The 18,772-nt window shown below is 44.5% G+C and overlaps 1 protein-coding gene across 2 annotated transcripts in view; it reads right to left on the reverse strand.

Annotated features, from left to right (window-relative positions):
• LOC106612384 (protein phosphatase 1, regulatory subunit 37) overlaps window positions 1-18,772 on the reverse strand; it is a 62,189-nt gene that overhangs the window by 11,730 nt on the left and 31,687 nt on the right. For both annotated transcript variants that reach the window (XR_006771126.1, XM_045724371.1), the window contains exons 3-9: window positions 15,841-15,938; window positions 4,753-4,798; window positions 4,567-4,667; window positions 2,978-3,097; window positions 1,235-1,385; window positions 950-1,105; window positions 299-411 (exon numbers count right to left, since the gene is read on the reverse strand). Coding sequence is in view for 1 of the 2 variants with exons in the window: in XM_045724371.1 (XP_045580327.1) it covers window positions 299-411; window positions 950-1,105; window positions 1,235-1,385; window positions 2,978-3,097; window positions 4,567-4,667; window positions 4,753-4,798; window positions 15,841-15,938 (785 nt within the window). In the remaining variant the exon portion in view is untranslated. The remainder of the gene's footprint in view (window positions 1-298; window positions 412-949; window positions 1,106-1,234; window positions 1,386-2,977; window positions 3,098-4,566; window positions 4,668-4,752; window positions 4,799-15,840; window positions 15,939-18,772) is intronic.

Genomic DNA, 18,772 nt, shown 5'->3' on the forward strand with positions numbered 1-18,772 from the left:
CCGTGTTATGAACTTCATGTACAGAATGGTGTCCAATGTAACTAACGCATGTCTATGGTTCTGCAGGGAACCCATAGGGATTCATAGTGTGTTTTATATGGGGGACATGTGAGGCAGGCTCCAGACCTGTTTAATCAGCAGAGTCCAGGGAGCACATGCAAACCACAGTTTCCTCAACCCTAATGACTGTATTACATTTGTATGTGTGTGCACGCACATGATTGCTGATGCTTCGCACTTCACTGTACTTGTGCATGTGACATTAAAACATCTTATTTTTTGTTGTGTGTGTGTTTACCAGTGCAGCTGCGAGGTAGCCCATGCCGTTGTGCGTTAGCTGGTTGTTCCAGAGCACCAGAGTGACCAGGCCTTTCCTCTGTTCCTTCAGGCCTTCACAGACATAGGCCAGACCTGCACACCACACAGAGGGAGAGGTAGAGAGAGGTTAGGGTTAGACCTGTACACCACACAGAGGTAGAGAGAGGTTAGGGTTAGACCTGTACACCACACAGAGGAGAGAGAGGTTAGGGTTAGACCTGTACACCACACAGAGGTAGAGAGAGGTTAGGGTCATGGGTAAGAATTGAGGTTAGGGTCATAGGTAAGGGTTGAGCATGCGGTTAGTTTGGGATAAAAAAAAATACGTTTGTGGTTAGAGAATGCTGTTCTTCAAAACATGTACAGATTATTTGTTACAAGGAAACGAGAGCCAGAGAGCAACTATTTCTGTATTTTGGACTACGAGACGGAAAACTCAACACTGGGTTATGAGGTTGTCATGTGATAGAAAAGGTGTGTGAGAGAGACAGAGACAAGAAACAGAGAGAGAATGAGAGAGAAAGAGTGAGAAAGAAAGGTTCAGACAGGGAGAGAAAGGGAGCGAGAGATGACTGGACGAGAAACAGAGTGAAGAGGCTGGTGAGATGATAGCAGCGAGCTGTATCCCTACCAGAGTCCAGTATGTGGTTGTTGCGGAGGTCCAGTATCTGGATGTTGCAGTTGAACTTGAGCAGGTTGCCCAGCTGTGCAGAGTCCTGCAGGCCGTTCAGCTTGTTATCAGCCAGGTACAGCTCCCGTAGGTTCATGTTCATCTTTAGAGCCGTGGCTGGAGAGAGAGAGATGAGAGAGGGAGGGAGGGAGACACAAATGATTGAAGGATGAGGAAATGGAGGCAAAAAAACTTCTCGGTTAACACAGTGATGATTTCCTGTCTCCCCTCTTCCTGTCCTGTTACCCAGCAGCATGAGTGGTCGTCCAGAGAGCCCAGCGTTCTCCAGGTGCAGTACAGCAAGACTACCGCTGATGCGGAGAGCCCGTGCCACGAACGGGGCAGAGTGGTCCAGCAGGGGCGTGTTGCGGGCGTCAAGGTACTGCAGTGAGCTCGTCTGGGGACAGACAAAAACACAAATTTCAAAATCACATTTATTTTATTTAGCCCTTTTTACATACGCAGTTGTACAAAGAAAGGAGCCCTGTTTTCTAGATCTCATTACAGACCTCATGAGTCACTGACACATTCTTGTTACAATCAGAGGTAGAAACAACATTTTCTCCTCCGTGTAGACATGCTAACCCATGACAGCAGACAGTTTTGCTTGCGTCTTCGGTAAGCCGGTGATCTATAGCCCACGTACTGTACGCTGGGGCTAATATGGGCGCCGGTAGACTAGCGGTTAGAGCATTGGGCCAGTAACCGAAAGGTCGCTAGGGGAAAAATGCCGATGTGCCCTTAACCATGTGTGCACAAACGCGCTCGTATAGAGGACGTCCTTGAAATATATATTGGATAATCCTCCCAGCATCCCTGGGTGTGGGAACAACGTGCGCAGACAGGCAGGTAGGCGCGCACACACACACACACACACAAACACACACCCCCCTTCGGGTTTAACTGTGACCTGACCTCTTCCATAATCCAGCAACCTCCCGTAATCTGTAATCAGAGCTCTGATAGTGATGACTCACGTCACCGCGCCAGTTAAGAGCATTATCCCCTGGCTGGTACTGGAAGCCAATACCATTATTCTCTAACAAATACGTACAACTCCCATACAGCGATGATAACATTTTCATAACCATGTCCAGACACGCACAGCACCTCTGCAAATGTAAAGGACGTCGCACTGCTTGCTCAGAGTACTGCTTCGCCTGCGATTTGGCTCAGAGGCTCAATCCCAGGACCTCTGCCTTGCAAACACGTGACCTCCCTCCTGAAGCGTCTCTCTATACATCACACTATTGAAAAAGGCCTTCAAATTGCGCACGGGGCGGCGCTTCACGCTGAGGAGTGAGTTTCACAGATCCCCGCCTGCTACACTAACACGTAAGCCAAAAAATGCGCATGCGTGTATGTGCTCTGAACATATGACTACAAAAAACCTTAGGCATGCCCGAGCATCCGATCGCCGCCCCAGGAGGTGCTTAAGCTGGAGACCGCAGGCAAGTCTCATCATCATACATGCCCAGGGGAGATGTCTTTCTAAACCGATGTGGACTAAGTACTAATGACTCACTGTGTTTCATCAACTCAGGGGATAGGACACGTTGCAAACCCCGTTGATTTAAATGCATTCAACACATGCTGCTGGATTCTACCCATTGTGTCATTTAAAGAGCCAATCCCTTACTTTTATGATTGCTAAATACTGTCAAATTTAAAAACACTTGACCCCATTCCCTAAAAGTCAAAATATTGGACTATAAATGGCACCTTCCTGTATTATACAATGTTTATTCTATTCTACTGAGCCATTTACTTCATTCATGTATTCTTAACTTTTCTTATTGGTTGTTGCTTTGTCGAGGAGGAACCTGCAAGTAAACATTTCGTTGGACGGCGTATACCATACATACGACTAATAAAACATTCCGAAAATCATTTAGAAAATCCATAAAAGATAGTTGGTGATAACATCATGCATCACACATCCTCTGTTCTACCATTGATTTCACACCCCCAGAGGTCAAGACCTCTCACCTTCCTCATCATGTGGGCTGCGGCCTGCCAGCCGCGGGTGCCGATGTGCTTGTTGAAGGAAATGTTGAGGTGTGTGGCCGACTCATAGTACTCAATCATGTCAAAGAGAGCTGACGCACCCTGGGAGGAAGAGAGGAGAGACATGATTAGAGAGGATCAAATGTTAGGATATAAGGCCAGTGTAAAGTGTGGCCTAACTACTAAGATCAGAAAAGAGAAATATTCCCTAAACATATTCTAAACAAGTGTCGCCGTATGTTCTAAAAAAAAAAAAAAAATGTAGAGAGAGGTGTTATGGGAGGAAGGGCTGACAGTGTTGTGCACAACCTCTTACTACGGAAACGGCCAGCCGGCTCAAGGGTGGTGGTGGGGGGGGGGGGCCTGCTGGAACATACCACTGGTTGTTGAGTGTGCGTGCGAGTGTGTGGACGAGATGACTGCGGCTAGGGCAGCAATAATACCGTGCCTGTGGAATTATTCATGCAAATCAAATCAAACAGAACATTGTCTTTAATTAAATAAGCTAAGACAATGTTCCACCAGATTCTATCTGACCAGAACCATGACAGAGGACCGTCCAAAAGTAAAGAAACTAAACAAATAAGTACCGATGGATGACCCTGACTGGCTGGTGTAGCTACAACACTTCCTGAACAAGAATGGAGGACAGCCCAGTAAGTCTCATTAACAGTGAGCCTGATGAAGTGAGGCAGCTGGAACACACTACAGAGCGACTGGGCTGGTCCATGGCTCTGCCGCCACCACTGCCTCTCTCATTCACCCACTCTTTCGCTGCCTTTCCCTCTGTCGCCCAGGTTAGGCCTCCCTCCAACCCCGTACCCTTCCACGACCCTCTGCCTCGGGGGGAGACTCTGTGGTAGTGCCACTGAAACGAAGGTAAATGAGCTCACCTAGTCAGTTAAGTAACATTTTCAGGGCAGTCAGTGAGTGTGGTAGTCAAGTGTGGGGATGCGCCTGCATTTATACCGTGACGTATTTCTTCAGTACTGTCGGTGCATCTATGCATGCACACATGAATGTATAAAAGTGTAGGTCTACAGTATAGTCTGTGCAAGCATGGACAACACGTGTGTGCGTTTACTGTACATGAGTGAGTAGCTCATGGAGCCAAGCCTACAAAAGGAAATAAGAACTCAGCAGCGTCGGTTTGTGTCCCTCTGCCCTACAGTAGAGCTGTCTGTCTGTGTCTGATCGTCTGTGTCTCTCATCCGCTCATCGAGCCAAGCCTACAAATATCTGTTTGAGGAAATAAGTGGTCAGACTCAATGGAGCTCTGTCTGTCTGACCGTCTGTCCGTCCGTCTGTCTCTCTCAACCCAACCCTCTCGAATGGTGTTTACACTCAGAGCTCTAGAGTAATCACACAACCCTGGGAAACACTAGACATCCTGTCAGAGGGAGGGAGGGAGGGAAAGGAAAACAGAGAGGGGGGGATGACAGGACGGGGACATAGGAGGGGAAAAAATAATGAGAAGGAGTTGAAGAGAGACGGTAAATGGAAGATAGGAGGGGGAAACCGGGAAGGGAGAAGAGGGGGGGAAAGAGAGTAAAGAGTGTGGACAAACATACATCTTCATCCAGGTTGGTCTGCTCCAGGTCCACCACTTTAAACTGGACCCTCTTGAACACCTCCTCCAGGGACTCACACGCCTTATAGTCCAGCTTCTCACCTGGAGGGACACACAGTTCCACCTAAAGTAAGACCGGTAGTGTGCATGCGTGTCTTTGTATGCGTGTGTCTTAGTATAGGCTTACCTTTAAGGTCCAGGCATTCATTTCGATGAGTTAGGTCTTTCAGCTCCTAAGAAACACAGTGGAACAGAACAACCCTCAGTCAGACACAAACCCAATCATTCAGACGGACGACACAGCAGGAAAATGTCACCACACAGACAGACTTGACTTTGATCACATAAAAATGTGACCAATTTGAACCCATGTAAATGAAAAACTGCTCCTGTGTACATAGACCTAAACCGTTGACACGAAGAACAGATCGGTAAAATACAAATGCTCAATGGGATTAAAGTGTGTGTGTGTGTGTGTGTGTGTGTGTGTGTGTGTACTCTTACATCCGTAGAATACAACATCAAGCCAAGACCTGCCTGAACAGACAGGAAAACTGCAGACAAAGCATTTCTTCTGATATCTGGACTAGTGTCATAGTATGATAGTGTGCCAATAACAATATCCAGTGTCTATCTGTTAAAATGTCTCAGATCTCCACATAGGTACAGAGGGATTCTGCCCGTTCACACACAGTGTGTGTGTGTGTGTGTGTGTGTGTGTTGTAACCAATGTTCCCTCATTTTTCCCGGCACTGAGCAAATTTTGTCTGCTGAGCGCAAACTTGAAAGTTACTTGAACGTTGTGAAAATTCTGTGCAACTTCCAGCAAGCATTTACTGTGAACACTGAGGCTGTACTTGCCTTAAGTTACAGCTTAAACAGTGGCAATATAGGCTACTGTGGCTATTCGATCATAATGTAGGCCTACCATAGTGGCCTACCATCAAAAGCAATGGAAATAGCTGATATATTATTCAGCCTATGGTAGCAGCCAATGTTTGGTCTTCAATGTAGGCCTACATTCCATGAGACAAAAATAAAATAAAAAAATGCAGGGCTTGAAATTAACCTGTTTATCCACTTGTCCTTCAGACTGATGCAAGAAACCACTTAAAATAAAGTGCATTATTCACATACCATTATTACAGAGAATCAGACACATTATGCTACATTCTGCCTACTGGCTACTTAGCTTATTCAAGCCTGTGTCTCGAAATACAACACTGCCCCTTTATGACAAAAAAAAGAAGCTCTTTACCCGACTCGCTTTTCAAAGATGTCTAGAAATGTATACGGTTTGTGTAGGAAGCAATCCCTCCCCTATTGCTGACTACAAATTATCTATAACTAGGCTAATAACTCACTAACTAGCAAAGGATGTGAACAACATGTGCACATGTGGCTACACGCGCTTGTTTTTGAGATCAAAGCGAGAGCTGTATCTACTCACGACCGCTCATGCTGTAAACACAGTCCAGTTCAAAGTAAATGGGACAGACACATATGTGATCCATTTCAGGAAACTAGGCGCATGTCGCGGGTCACTACTTCACAGGAGTGCCGTCTAAATGTAAACTTTATTTTTTTAATCAAAATGCCTTCTCGAACATGTGAACTTTCATGTGCCTGAATAAACTTGTATGCCATCTGTAAATATGAATAAAATTGTTAAATTATGAGCCTAGTTGGTTTAGCCACAGAAAAAGCCCGCAACCTTCCTGCTAGCCATGATTGGCTGAGATAATGAGTGGGCTGGACATGCTGACAGATGAGTTTGGATTGGTGTGCCATATACTGTAGCACACTTCTGTCTAGTTGAGCTGGTCATTATGTCTAGGTAATCCTGCATAAGTGTTGCTCTCCACTTTCTGGAGGACCAAGTTTTGAAATCAATGGAAATTGAGTATGATAGCTAAGGAGATTGAGAAAACACCCGTCTCCGGATTACATTTTCAAACTAAGGGCAACCATGGCATCCAATAGGAGACGTGTCCATCCATGAATGATGTATACGGGTAAGATAGTCTAGCTAGCTACATTTTCAGATATTGGTTAGCTACCTGCAGATCCATGCAGGGTAGTAACGTCATGAGTTGTGATCATGGTTCATTGTTTAGCTAGCTAGCTACATGTCTTAACAAAAAGACTCCACTATGCAAGTAACCATTTCGGGTGCGTTCGTAAATTCAGTCTGGCCATCTACTCCGATTTCAGAGCACTCTCGCCTGAGTGTGACAGAGCGCAGAATAACTGATGAATTTAAGAACGCTCAACACCCGTTGAATATGGCTTGTGTCAGTAAACGTTGGCAAAAAAAACATAATTAAATTGTTGCCAGCAGCACAGTTAGTCACCAACACTCTGTATAACATGAAAACAGCCTAACCAGCTATGCTAGGGTGAGTAAACTGGTCAGTTTGGGCAGGGGCTAAAGCTTAAGAGTGTGTGAATGATGCTGAATGGGTGTAGACAAAGAAGAGCTCTCCAGTAGGTACCAAAATATTCAAAGGCCATTTTCTCAAAAGTGAGGTTACATGTTTAACAACTTTCAAAGCAGAATTACTTTCCCATTGTTCCTCAAATGCAGTGTATGATATACCATTTTGTAACTCTGTCGCTCTGCTTTTATCCAATGCAAAAAACACAATTTCAAATTTTGATACATAAAAGTCAAGGTGGTCGGTCATATCGGTCACAATTGAGATAGATAGATAGATATAGATAGATAGATATATGCTTACTGCAGCTCTGATTGTTTATGCCGCAGCGGTCTGTGTAGAGTATGGGCTGAGTAGCGCGTGTCAATACAATAGAATCCTACTCTGATGCCTACAACAAAATCTCTTCCGTTGTTTTTTCTTCTTTCTGGTATGTTGCATTGAAAGTGGCTACTATTGTGTTGAGTGGATCAAAAGTAAAGGGAAACGTTGGTAGTGTTAACAGGGGAAACTCTAGAACAGTGGTCACCAACAGTTTTTTGAGTCAAGATCACAGTCAAAAAGCAAGCAGAGATCTACCACTCAGATTAATTTTTTTTATAACATGACAAACGTAAGCCTATGCAACATTAACCAATTAAAAACAGTACAATAGCAATGCGGCTTGTACAATAAGCTATAGGACCAATACATTATCACAGCATATTGGCTTTGCTTGAATTGGCCTGCCAATACATTGTTGCATGTATATATATATATATATATATATATATATATATACACTTTATTACTTGTGAAGCACAGCTGAGTGAGCATACACTTAAATAATTTGCTTTTTATTTTTCTGGGCTGATGGTGCCTGCGTCTGATGGTCAGTCTCAGCGGAGGGAGAGAGCAGCAGACTGAGGTTCCACCACTCAACAGCCCTCCGCTCTCCCTTTCCTCCACTGACACTGACCAAAAAGGGTTCACCGTCTTCCAGCTGGCGAATTATTTCTGTCTCATGCACAAACTCATGTTGTTACACTTATGAACAGAAAAAGTGAAATATTCCTTGATATTAAAAAAGACCCAAGCAGCTAACAACAATGCAAGCCTATAGCTACACTTTCCTCCTCATTCATTACTGCTGCAGTGCTGGTTGTAGCGCTGAGTGGAAATAGGAAGAACGCGCATTTTATGGCTTATAAGTGTTGAATACAAAGTGTTGACAGTGCAGGGTAAGAACTTAAACATGAACTCACTCATAAACAGCATGTCTATGCTGCATTTGTTGACAGTAAATAGTCATGGTTTTAAAAGTATTGAAATCTCAAAGTATCAACTTTTGCTGTAGCTTTTTCTGCGCCTGCTACGTTACTGCAGACGCAGTCATCTGAGCCATCTGATTGGCCAGCGGTAGGCCTGGGAAGGCAGAGTTTATACCTTCAGACACATGCAATGGTTCAAAATGGCAACAGTTCCCCTCCCGGGCACAGGGCAGCTGCATCGGGTGCTTCTACCGCCAACAGCCCAAGACAAAAAAAGAAATAAATAGGATCAAGGCTTTATCGTTGTTTTTTTTACAGAAATGTTTGGCAATCGACAAGGAATGCGATCAACCAGTTGGTGACCACTGCTCTAGAAAGTTGAGTGAAGTTCAATCTCGTGCTTCTCTCTGTGGGCTGATATTTCTGTGCGGCAGTCTCGGAGCTACTGCCCAAACACTCAGTTTAGAGGGAACATTGGTTGCGACACTCACCTGGCTGACGCACAGCAGCCATTTTGTGCCAATAAAATGCACACGTTCAAAGGACAAGGGAAATAGTGCATCTGAAATGTAGCAGGTCCATGAAACCTGAGCTGTACACATTGTGATTACAGTGTGTTATTGAGGCCTTTGGCAGATATTGCCCTCAGTCACCTCTCTATACACCCCACAAGACTGTTTACATGACGCGTGTGTCCTCACTCCACAGCAACCAATTCTATTCTGTACGGTTAGTGTCATAATGCTGCTGCATTCAAAGAATTGTATTCCCACTCTAGATGAAAACGACACCCCCGGAGGGGGGGTGGGGGGGGGCTATTCCAATCCACCCTTCCCCAGCCCACCGACAAAACCTGTCACCTTCCCTACTAACCCCCCCAGCAAATCCCACTGCGCTGCACTACACGGCACAGTGAACATGCACTCAATAACCTCACCTCCCACGCCACCGTTCGCCGGCTGCTCATCAGATAGCCAACACTGAGTACATTAACTAAAACAGACCTGTGTCCTCGTATCAAAAGCAAAGTTCACCGGAGCGTATTTCCAGGGAGATGACCTACACAACCAAGACCAACATTAGAGCCATCCGTTCATATGTTAATGTCAATACTTCAAAATGCAGATGATAAAATAAAGCCAGGTCTGTTCAAGTTCAGCAGTGATAGATAGCTGAGAATGGATCATGGCTCTGAAGCTCTGCTAGGATCTGACTGAGTTGAACATAGCCCAGCCAGACAGCCATTAATGTGAGAAACTACAGACGACAGCAGAAAAACAATGACCTTTCTATTTGCTCCCTGTTTGTTTTGGAAAACAGTCCAAGGCAAACTGTCCTTCTCTCAGCACATATCAAAGCTGCAGGCTAAAGTTAAATCTAGACTTGGTTTCCTCTATCGTAATCGCTCCTCTTTCACCCCAGCTGCCAAACTAACCCTGATTCAGATGACCATCCTACCCATGCTAGATTACAGAGACATCATTTACAGATCAGCAGATAAGGGTGCTCTCGAGCGGCTAGATGCTCTTTACCATTCAGCCATCAGATTTGCCACCAACGCTCCTTATAGGACACATCACTGCACTCTATACTCCTCTGTAAACTGGTCATCTCTGTTTACCCGTCGCAAGACCCACTAGTTGATGCTTATTTATAAAACCCTCTTCGGCCTCACACACCCCTATCGGAGATATCTACTGCAGCCTTCATCCTCCACATACAACACCCGTTCTGCCAGTCACATTCTGTTAAAGGTCCCCAAAGCACAGACTTCGCTGGGTCGCTCCTCTTTTCAGTTCACTGCAACGAGCTGCAACAAACACTCAAACTGGACAGTATTATCTCAATCACTTCATTCAAAGAATCATGGACACGCTTACTGACAGTTGTGGCTGCTCTGCGTGATGTTGTTGTTGTCTCTACCTTCTTGCCCTTTGTGCTGTTGTCTGTGCCCAATAATGTTTGGACCATGTTTTGTCCTGCTACCATGTTGTGTTGCTACCATGTTGTTGTTATGTTGTGTTGCTGCCTTGCTATGTTGTCGTCTTAGGTCTCTATGTAGTGTTGTGTCTCGTCGTGATGCGTGTTTTGTCCTATATTTATATAGTATTTTTTTTTATCCCAGGCCCACGTCCCCGCAGGAGGCCTTTTGCCTTTTGGTAGGCCGTCATTGTAAATAAGAATTTGTTCTTAACTGACTTGCCTAGTTAAATAAAAAACGTCTCCCCTGTGAAGTAGTGACCCATGACATACGCCTAGTTTCCTGAAACAGGTCACATTTTACTGTAAACAAATTGACAACAGACTTTCAGCAAGCTTACAGGGAAGGACATTCAACAAGCACGGCACTTACACAAATTACTGACGATTGGCTGAGAGAAATTGATAAAAATATTGTGAGCTGTTTTGTAAGACTTCAGTACGGCTTTTTACATTAAATCGATCATAGTCTTCTGATGGAAAAACATATGGCTTTATACCCTCTGCTATATTGTGGATAAAGAGAAACCCGTCTAACAGAACACAGAGGGTGTTCTTTAATGGAAGCCTCTCCAAAAATAATCAAGTTAAACTGTCATGGTCAAAACATGTTGATACAACAGTAGCTAAGTCTGTCCATAATAAAGCACTGCTCTGCTTTTTTAACAACACTATCAACAAGACAGGTCCTACAGACTCGATTTGTTGAGTCACCTGGACTACTGTTCAGCCGTGTGGTCAGGTGCCATAAAGAGGGTCCTTGGAAAATTACAATTAGCTCAGAACAGGGCAGCATAGCTGGCCCTTAAATGTACATGGGGAGCTAACAAAAATATGCATGTAAATCTCATGGCGCAAAGTGGCGGAGAGATTGACTTCATCACTACTTGTTTTTGTAAGAAGTGTTGTTTAAAACAACTATCACACAAGCTCGGACACCCATGCATACCCCACAAGACATGCCACCAAAGGTCTCTTCACAATCCCCAAAACAAGAACAGACTATGGGAGGCGCACAGTCCTACATAGAGCCATGACTACATGGAACTCTATTCCACATCAGGTAACTGATGCAGCAGTAGAATCAGATTTAAAAAAATGAAAAATACACCTTATGGAACAGCGGGGTCTATGAAGAGACAAAGGCACAGACACATGATAAGACACACACATATGTACACATGGATGTTGTATTGTACATATGTGATAGTGGAGTAGTGGCCTGAGGGAACACACTAAACTTATTGGGTAAAGTGTTAGGAAATGTAATGTCACGTAATATTTTAAATTGTATACAACTCCCTTAATGTTGATGGACCCCAGGAAGAGTAATGGGGATCATTCATGAATACAAACACACCCCTCTGGAGCAAATTAAATAGTAATTGTACCATTACTACAGCTGGTTTAGTCACCTGTCATGAATAATACATAGCCATTAGTGCAATATACTATGTTGCCAGAAGCCTACAGCAGATGCATGTGAATGTGGCTTAGTGTGAGAGGAAAGATGGACCTATTCAGGTCAGTGAGTGTGTGAGCAGCAGACAGTGAAGACATGTGAGACCCACAGGGGTACTGTATAGTGTGAGGCACCTACTCCGGTACAGATATGTTAATCTGACTGAACACTTTTCTGGAGCTGATGGTGTGTGTGTGTCCTGCATTCTGGGTGACCCTCCGTGGCATTCTGGGATTGGCAGGTCCTCCACTACAACCTGGGGTGATTATGCATGCATGCATGCGTGTATGCGTGTATGTATGTGTATGTGTGTGTGTGTGTGTGTCTGAGAGGGGTGAGGGAGGAACTATGGAAAGGGGAACCCGATACGGCACTGCACAGGGCCCCGTCAATAGGAAGCAATAGGACTATGTGGCTGTACGTATGTCTGCACCTGAATAATGAGTATGTGTGTGTAGGCCTATACACTTTAATGAGTCAACAGTATGCCAAAGTGAATATCTGTGTCATATCTGAGTGAGTGTACATGCGGGTATAGATCTATAGCTGTGTGTACACAGTATGGGTGTGTGTACCAAAGAGGGAGAGTCAATGTCCTTGTGCAGAGGGGGAGCAGTAGAGGCAGAAATGTGACACAGGGCTGTCAAGCGTTGGGGCCACTGAGGCTCAGGCATTCCACACACAGCCCCGAATAGGCTAGAGTCCCTTAAACACACAAACGTAATGTAGGTAACCTGTAGGCCCCTGGCCGGACACCACGTGCACAGTACACACTAAATAAAGAGTGCATTTACAGGGAAGGGGGGGGACCCACTAAAAACTCCTCTTTCTGGGAAGCCATTTTGTTTGACGGGTCTGTTTATACAGCCGTTTTTTTTTCGCTCCAAGGATGACTAAGCAGAAAAACTGTGCCATAGTGGATCAGAGCAGACCAGTAGCCAACACACTGACGACAGTGTATTTATTCACTAGCTGTTAACCCCACAGTGGAAAGTTACCCAGGCTTTATTTAAGGCCCGAGCAGAAGGCCAGCTAAGCGCAGTGATGAGTCTTTCCACAAGTGTGCATAATGTCACCCCCTCTCTCGCCAATGACTAAACACAGCCTGAGTGGGGTGATGGGAGATTCCCTGAACCTCCGTCACACACACAAACACACACACAAGCAAGATAGAGCAAAAGAGAGAAAGAAGGCGGATTGAGCAAGTTTTTTTGCGAGGAATGAGTGAGGTAGAGAGAGAGCTGCAGGAGGGATAGACTGGCGACAGTACCAGGGTTGAGAGGGAAGTAAGGGGGAGGCAATTCTTCTACCAGGAACATGTGTGTTTGTACAGTGTGTGTGTCCTGCAGGGCTGGGCGATAAATCAAATGAATTCAATTCATTTGAATGTATGTTTCGGCATGATATTCCAAATGCCTGTATTGCAAATATTTTTTTTATTTTTATTTTGTTTTTATGAGCGTTTATGTCCGCGTGTTCTCATGTTGTCTTTTTGGTCTCGTCTCGTTCGCTCCTTTCTGTGCTGTGTACACCTTCCCATTTACACCAGAGATCTGTATATAATGAAGAGATGCTCATGTCTCCGCCAGAACAACAGGAGTCGTTGTCCCAAAGGCGGGAAAGTAGGCAACAAGCTTAGGTTAAAAATAAGCGCATAGGGATTATTTTGGACAGATTTTGGCAAGTGTGAAACCTCTCGCCTCGCCTCTTTCTCCCAAGCCCCTCCCCCTCCCACAACAAAGATGAGAGATCACGTCTTCCTCTCTGACAAACGGTTTCAACTCGCTATTTGCATTTGAGGTTTGTTCCAACAGAATCGGTCATACAGACACCGAAACACATGGAAACATAATTTTACTGTAATAGAGGAAGTTAAACAGGGTATGGTTAGAAAGGTTGTGTTTCAACTCCTCAAATTTCAAGCAGAGCAGATACTACTGAAACAGATGTACCAATCAACATTGCCTCTGGAAAATGAATACTCAGTCTGTCGCGCGTACATTACAGTACCACGTTTCACTAGCAGCATTTTGGTCAAATAAAGATTGTAATACTAGCTGTTCAGTGTTTGTGCAATAAACACAAAACTATTATATAAAGGAATTGGCAACTCGTTCTCATTCAGAGAAATAAGGCATGCCTCTTGATTTCAACATCTGAACAAAGTGGACAGGCTAGCATGCTGTTCAAACAGTTGGAGACGGACAGAAGGGTATGTTCATTACTAGTCAACGGTTTTGCCTTGTTAGTTGAATTCAGAGCTTGTGAATTCTTATTTTTTATTTAACTTGATCAAGTCAGTTCAGAACAAATTCTTATTTACAATGACGGCTCACCCCGGCCAAACCCGGACGCCGCTGGGCCAATTGTGTGCCGTACTATGGTACTCCCAATCATGGCCGGTTGTGATACAGCCCGGAATCGAACCAGGGTCTGTAGTGTAGCCTCTAGCACAGAGATGCAGTGTCTTAAACCGCTGCGCCACTCCGGATCCCCTAACAAAAAGGTAATTTTTAAAGACATACCTGAAAGCCAGATCAGTGATTATTGCAAAAAAAGCAGGTAGAAGTATTTTGATAAAATAATTACATTTATTAGTGGGTCTTAAGGTTGTGGAAAGCATATATTCAGCCTAGGTATAACTACACGAGCTCTGAATTCAATAGATTGTTTTAAATGCAGTGGATTTGACTTTTAATTATACAACAAAGCTTATTTAGAGAAAACATCACAAAAATCGCGATACATCGCGACTTGAAAAAAGTTTTAAGCCCTAGTGTCCTGTGTGTGGGCAGTGGCAGCGCAAACTGCAAACATCCGACAGTTATAACATGTCCCTGCACTCCACATCCTGCTACCAGCCCGCCTGTCGCTCACCCTCAGTGACTCGTCCATATGAGCTCATCCTCACCCACTGCAGATTCCTACTGCCATCCCACGTGCACACACCCTGAAGCCCATTGTCTTGCTAAGACAAGACACACAACAGAGAAAGACTAACCTGCTCAGGAGGCTTTAGGAAGATACTGTGGGAATTAAAACCCACCTATACTTCTGTATGCAAGCAAGGGTGTATATATATATATATATATACATATATATACATACTGTTCAAGGGTGTGTGTATATATATATACTGTTCAAGGGTGTGTGTTTGAGAATGTGTTTGAATGTCTGTGTGCATGTGTGAGCGTATGCGTGAGTCTGTTAAGGGTGGATGGATGGGTGGCCAGAGTTCTGGGGTGGATCTTGAGGAGTAAGCACTTCCGTAAATACTCACTCAAAACTTTCCAATGACATGGCACAGCAAACAGAGACATGCTGGAGTGCGCGGGTCGCTGAGGAGGTAACCGTGGCAACTTACAGTAGGAGGGTCACACACTCCCCCCTCTTATGCTACTTATGGCTGTGCCTCGGTCTTGCTCTTCATTTCCATCCATCAATCAATACATTACTAATTCCATCTGTTATTGCTCTTTACAAGCAAATATCATGGTATCAATACTGCATTGGTTGACCTCTCACATGAACGGAAAGGAAAAAGACTACTGGACAATAGAATCACAGCGATAAGCCAAGTACAAACAGGCATGGTCCGTGTCATAATCGGTTATCCAGTCATGAGCCCTCCCCCTGTTCTGCCCAGTCACTTAAGGTGAAATAGGCCTTTCACAGGTTTCCCCATTCATTCCTGTTCTGTTGCCAAGACAAAGGAAAGTTTTAAACAGTAGAGGCATTCCCTATCAGATCTCAGGAGCTGCTTATTCTTAGGGATTAGAGCACATGACCTTGCAAACAGAAAAACAAACATCAACAAACAACAAAGACACAGCACATACATCCCCCTGCTGCTGTCAGCAAAGCCCAGCCAGCGACATGACTATCCCCACGGTGGGTGTGAGTGAGCTGCCCCAGCAGGGTGGTTTGAGGTCAGGTGATGTTTGATTGGGTGTCAGGAGTGATGAGGGGTGAGAGGGTTCCACTGGTACCAGATTTCGGTGAGGTGGTGATGGTGTTGGGGATTTAAAGTCCAGATGTAGGCCTAATCCAGCTCCACGACAAGACTCTAGCCTGAATGATGTCTAGTGTTTCAGTGCTGTTATTAGGCTACTGAAGTAGCCTGTGTGCGTTTCAATCAGGTTTACCTGCATCTGTTTGAGCACTTTGGGGATGAGTTTACAGTTGAGTTTCACGCAGGCCTGTCTGTAGGCAGAGAGAATCTCATCCACCGTCACATTCTGGGCTGAAAAACAAGAGTCAGAGCAACAAGGTGAGACACATGATTACACACACTACAAAAACACACACACACACACGCGGCCTGTTGATGACATCAGTTTGCATCACAGACATAGCACAGTACGATTGACAACATGGTGACATAACACTCCCATTTTCTAGGTATGTTCTCACCTCTTTATAAAACATTTGCAGCTAGTGAGTTAAAACAGTCAAAAAATGTGGCGATTTCACACATTAAAAACATCTTCCTTGGTGGGTGAGTGAGTCATACACAAGTGGTATTTTGACACACAGTAAGTATATGGGATTTGCAATCTCCTTAACAAAGGGACAAGGAACAAAGCCAATCGGATCCAGTCTCTATAAAATGGCTGGTGTGAGTGTTCAGACTGCATCTGACTCATCAGTGGAGAGAGGGGCACAACATGGAGACCCCCGCAGAACGAGGGAGAGCGCGGTTTGTTGTTTTGGAAAGTTTTGAAAGTCTATTGAAACGTTTCTTGATAACTATCTACCTTGTGTGTTTGGATCCCGCGATGCGGTTAGCATCAGTAGGTGGGACTGCTACTATCTGTCCAGAGATCCTGCCGACCAAGGCTGGGTCTGAGGAGCTGTTTGGCGTAGCAGCTAGCCTAGCTGCTAACTAGCTAGCAGGGTTTTCTTGAGGGCTTGAACGCAGCCCGCAATGTGGTTAGCGATTGTGGCTGGGACCGCGGATTGTCCCGAGCTTGTGGCTGTCTAGATCCCTGCTGTTTGTTGTTTTTAATCTTCCCTGCAACATGCCCTGTCTGGGACTGCGTAGAGTAAGAGCATAACCAAGTTTGCTACAACGACAAAAACTAAAGCCGGCAGGAGTACCGTTGAGGACAGTGGTGTCGCTCTATCACAAAAAACAAAAAGAGTTCTACAAGCAGTTGTTACAACAACAAAATAACTTCAAGTGTTGTGTCCAAATACTGGTGTAGTCAACTAATAAAATAATGTACGACCTGACCAGAGAGGTCCACGACCTGAAGAACAGTTTGCAGTTCTCCCAGGGTCAGCTCGATGAGTATAAACAGGATAACAGCAAGATGACAGCAATCTGTAAGTCATTGTGATAGGACATCCGTTCTGTATGTGAATCCATGATAACAATGACAGAGAAATCAGAGGGACAATCAAGGCGGAACATGGTTGTGGCCGGAATTGCAGAATCTCCACGAGACCTGGACGGAGTCTAAGGACGAAGTGAGGAAAATGATCTCGAAGAAACAGATGATGGACCACAGGAAGATTGAAGTGGAACGCGCACAGAGAACTGGAAAACACACCACCAGCCCAGGTGACAGGCCCAGGGAGATAGTGGTCAAGTTCCTGAGATTCAAGGACAAGGTAGCTGTTCACAGAGAACTGGAAAACACACCACCAGCCCAGGTGACAGGCCCAGGGAGATAGTGGTCAAGTTCCTGAGATTCAAGGACAAGGTAGCTGTTCCGGAAAGAGCCAAGAACTTGAGAGAAACGTTTATCTTCCTCAGCGAGGACTATCCGGGCGCTGTGCGCCAGAAGAGGAAAGAACTGGGGACATTGCTTACATCCACTATGACAGGCTCATTGTCCACCCTCCCAAAAGCCTGGAAGGAAAGAGAGACAAGCCTATTGGTTCATAGCTTCAACCCCACAGTACACACACACACACACACACACACACACACACACACACACACACACACACACACACACACACACACACACACACACACACACACACACACACACACACACACATATCCCTGTAATGCTTAGAGATATTATGTCAAGTGTTATCGGCACATCTAAAGCCTTTTCTTTTGGGGTGTTCCTATAGGCCACCAAGTGCTAGCAGTCAGTATTTAAATAATGCGTGTGAAATGCTTGATAGTAATATGTAATGTAAATAGAGAGGTCGACTTTTTTGGGGACATGAATATTGACTGGTTTTCATCAAGCTGTTTGCTCAAGAGGAAGCTTCTCACTGTAACTAGTGCCTGTAATCTGGTTCAGATTATTAATCAACCTACCAGGGTGTTTACAAACACTACAGGAACAAGATCATCCACATGTATTAAATCACATTTTTACTAATGCTGTAGAACTTTATTCAAAAGCTGCATCTGTACCCACTGGAAAAAGCGATCACAATATAGTGGCTATATCCAGGAAAGCTGAAGTTCTGAAAACTGGGCATAAAATAGTGTATTAGAGATCATACAAAAGACTTGTGGATAATGTTGAAAATATTTGTTGATCTGATGTGATTAATAAGGAGCATCCAGATGCTGCACTTGATGACTTAATGAAATTGCTTCTTCCAATTATTGATAAACATGCACCTGTTAAGAAACAGATGTATAAATTATGGTAGAATGACAAATTCAACTGCATCTCATCAAATCAGATGGCTTATTCATCACAAAACCATTTGATGTTGCCTCGTTAAAATGATTCCTTCATTGGCAACTTAGACAGGAAGTGCAAACAACGAACAGTGAGCCATCATACTCATGCATAAAAAAAAACTATTAATGAAAAGTATTGCAAGTTTGAATTTTGTAAAGTTAGTGTGGGAGAGGTACAAAAATGATTGTTATCGCTGAATAATGACAAACATCCTGGCATTGAAAACTTAGATGGAAAGCTACTGAGGATGGTAGCTGACTATAGCCACTCCTATCTGTCATATCTTTAAACTGAGCCTAGAGGAAAGTCTTTGTCCTCAGGCCAGAGGGAAGCCAAAGTCCTTCCACTACCCAAGAGTGTTAGAACCAGTAAAGGCTGCTTTAACAGCAGACCAACCAGCTTGCTGCCAGCTCTT

The sequence above is a fragment of the Salmo salar genome, chromosome ssa09 (assembly GCF_905237065.1).
Source record: "Salmo salar chromosome ssa09, Ssal_v3.1, whole genome shotgun sequence".
NCBI lineage: Eukaryota > Metazoa > Chordata > Actinopteri > Salmoniformes > Salmonidae > Salmo > Salmo salar.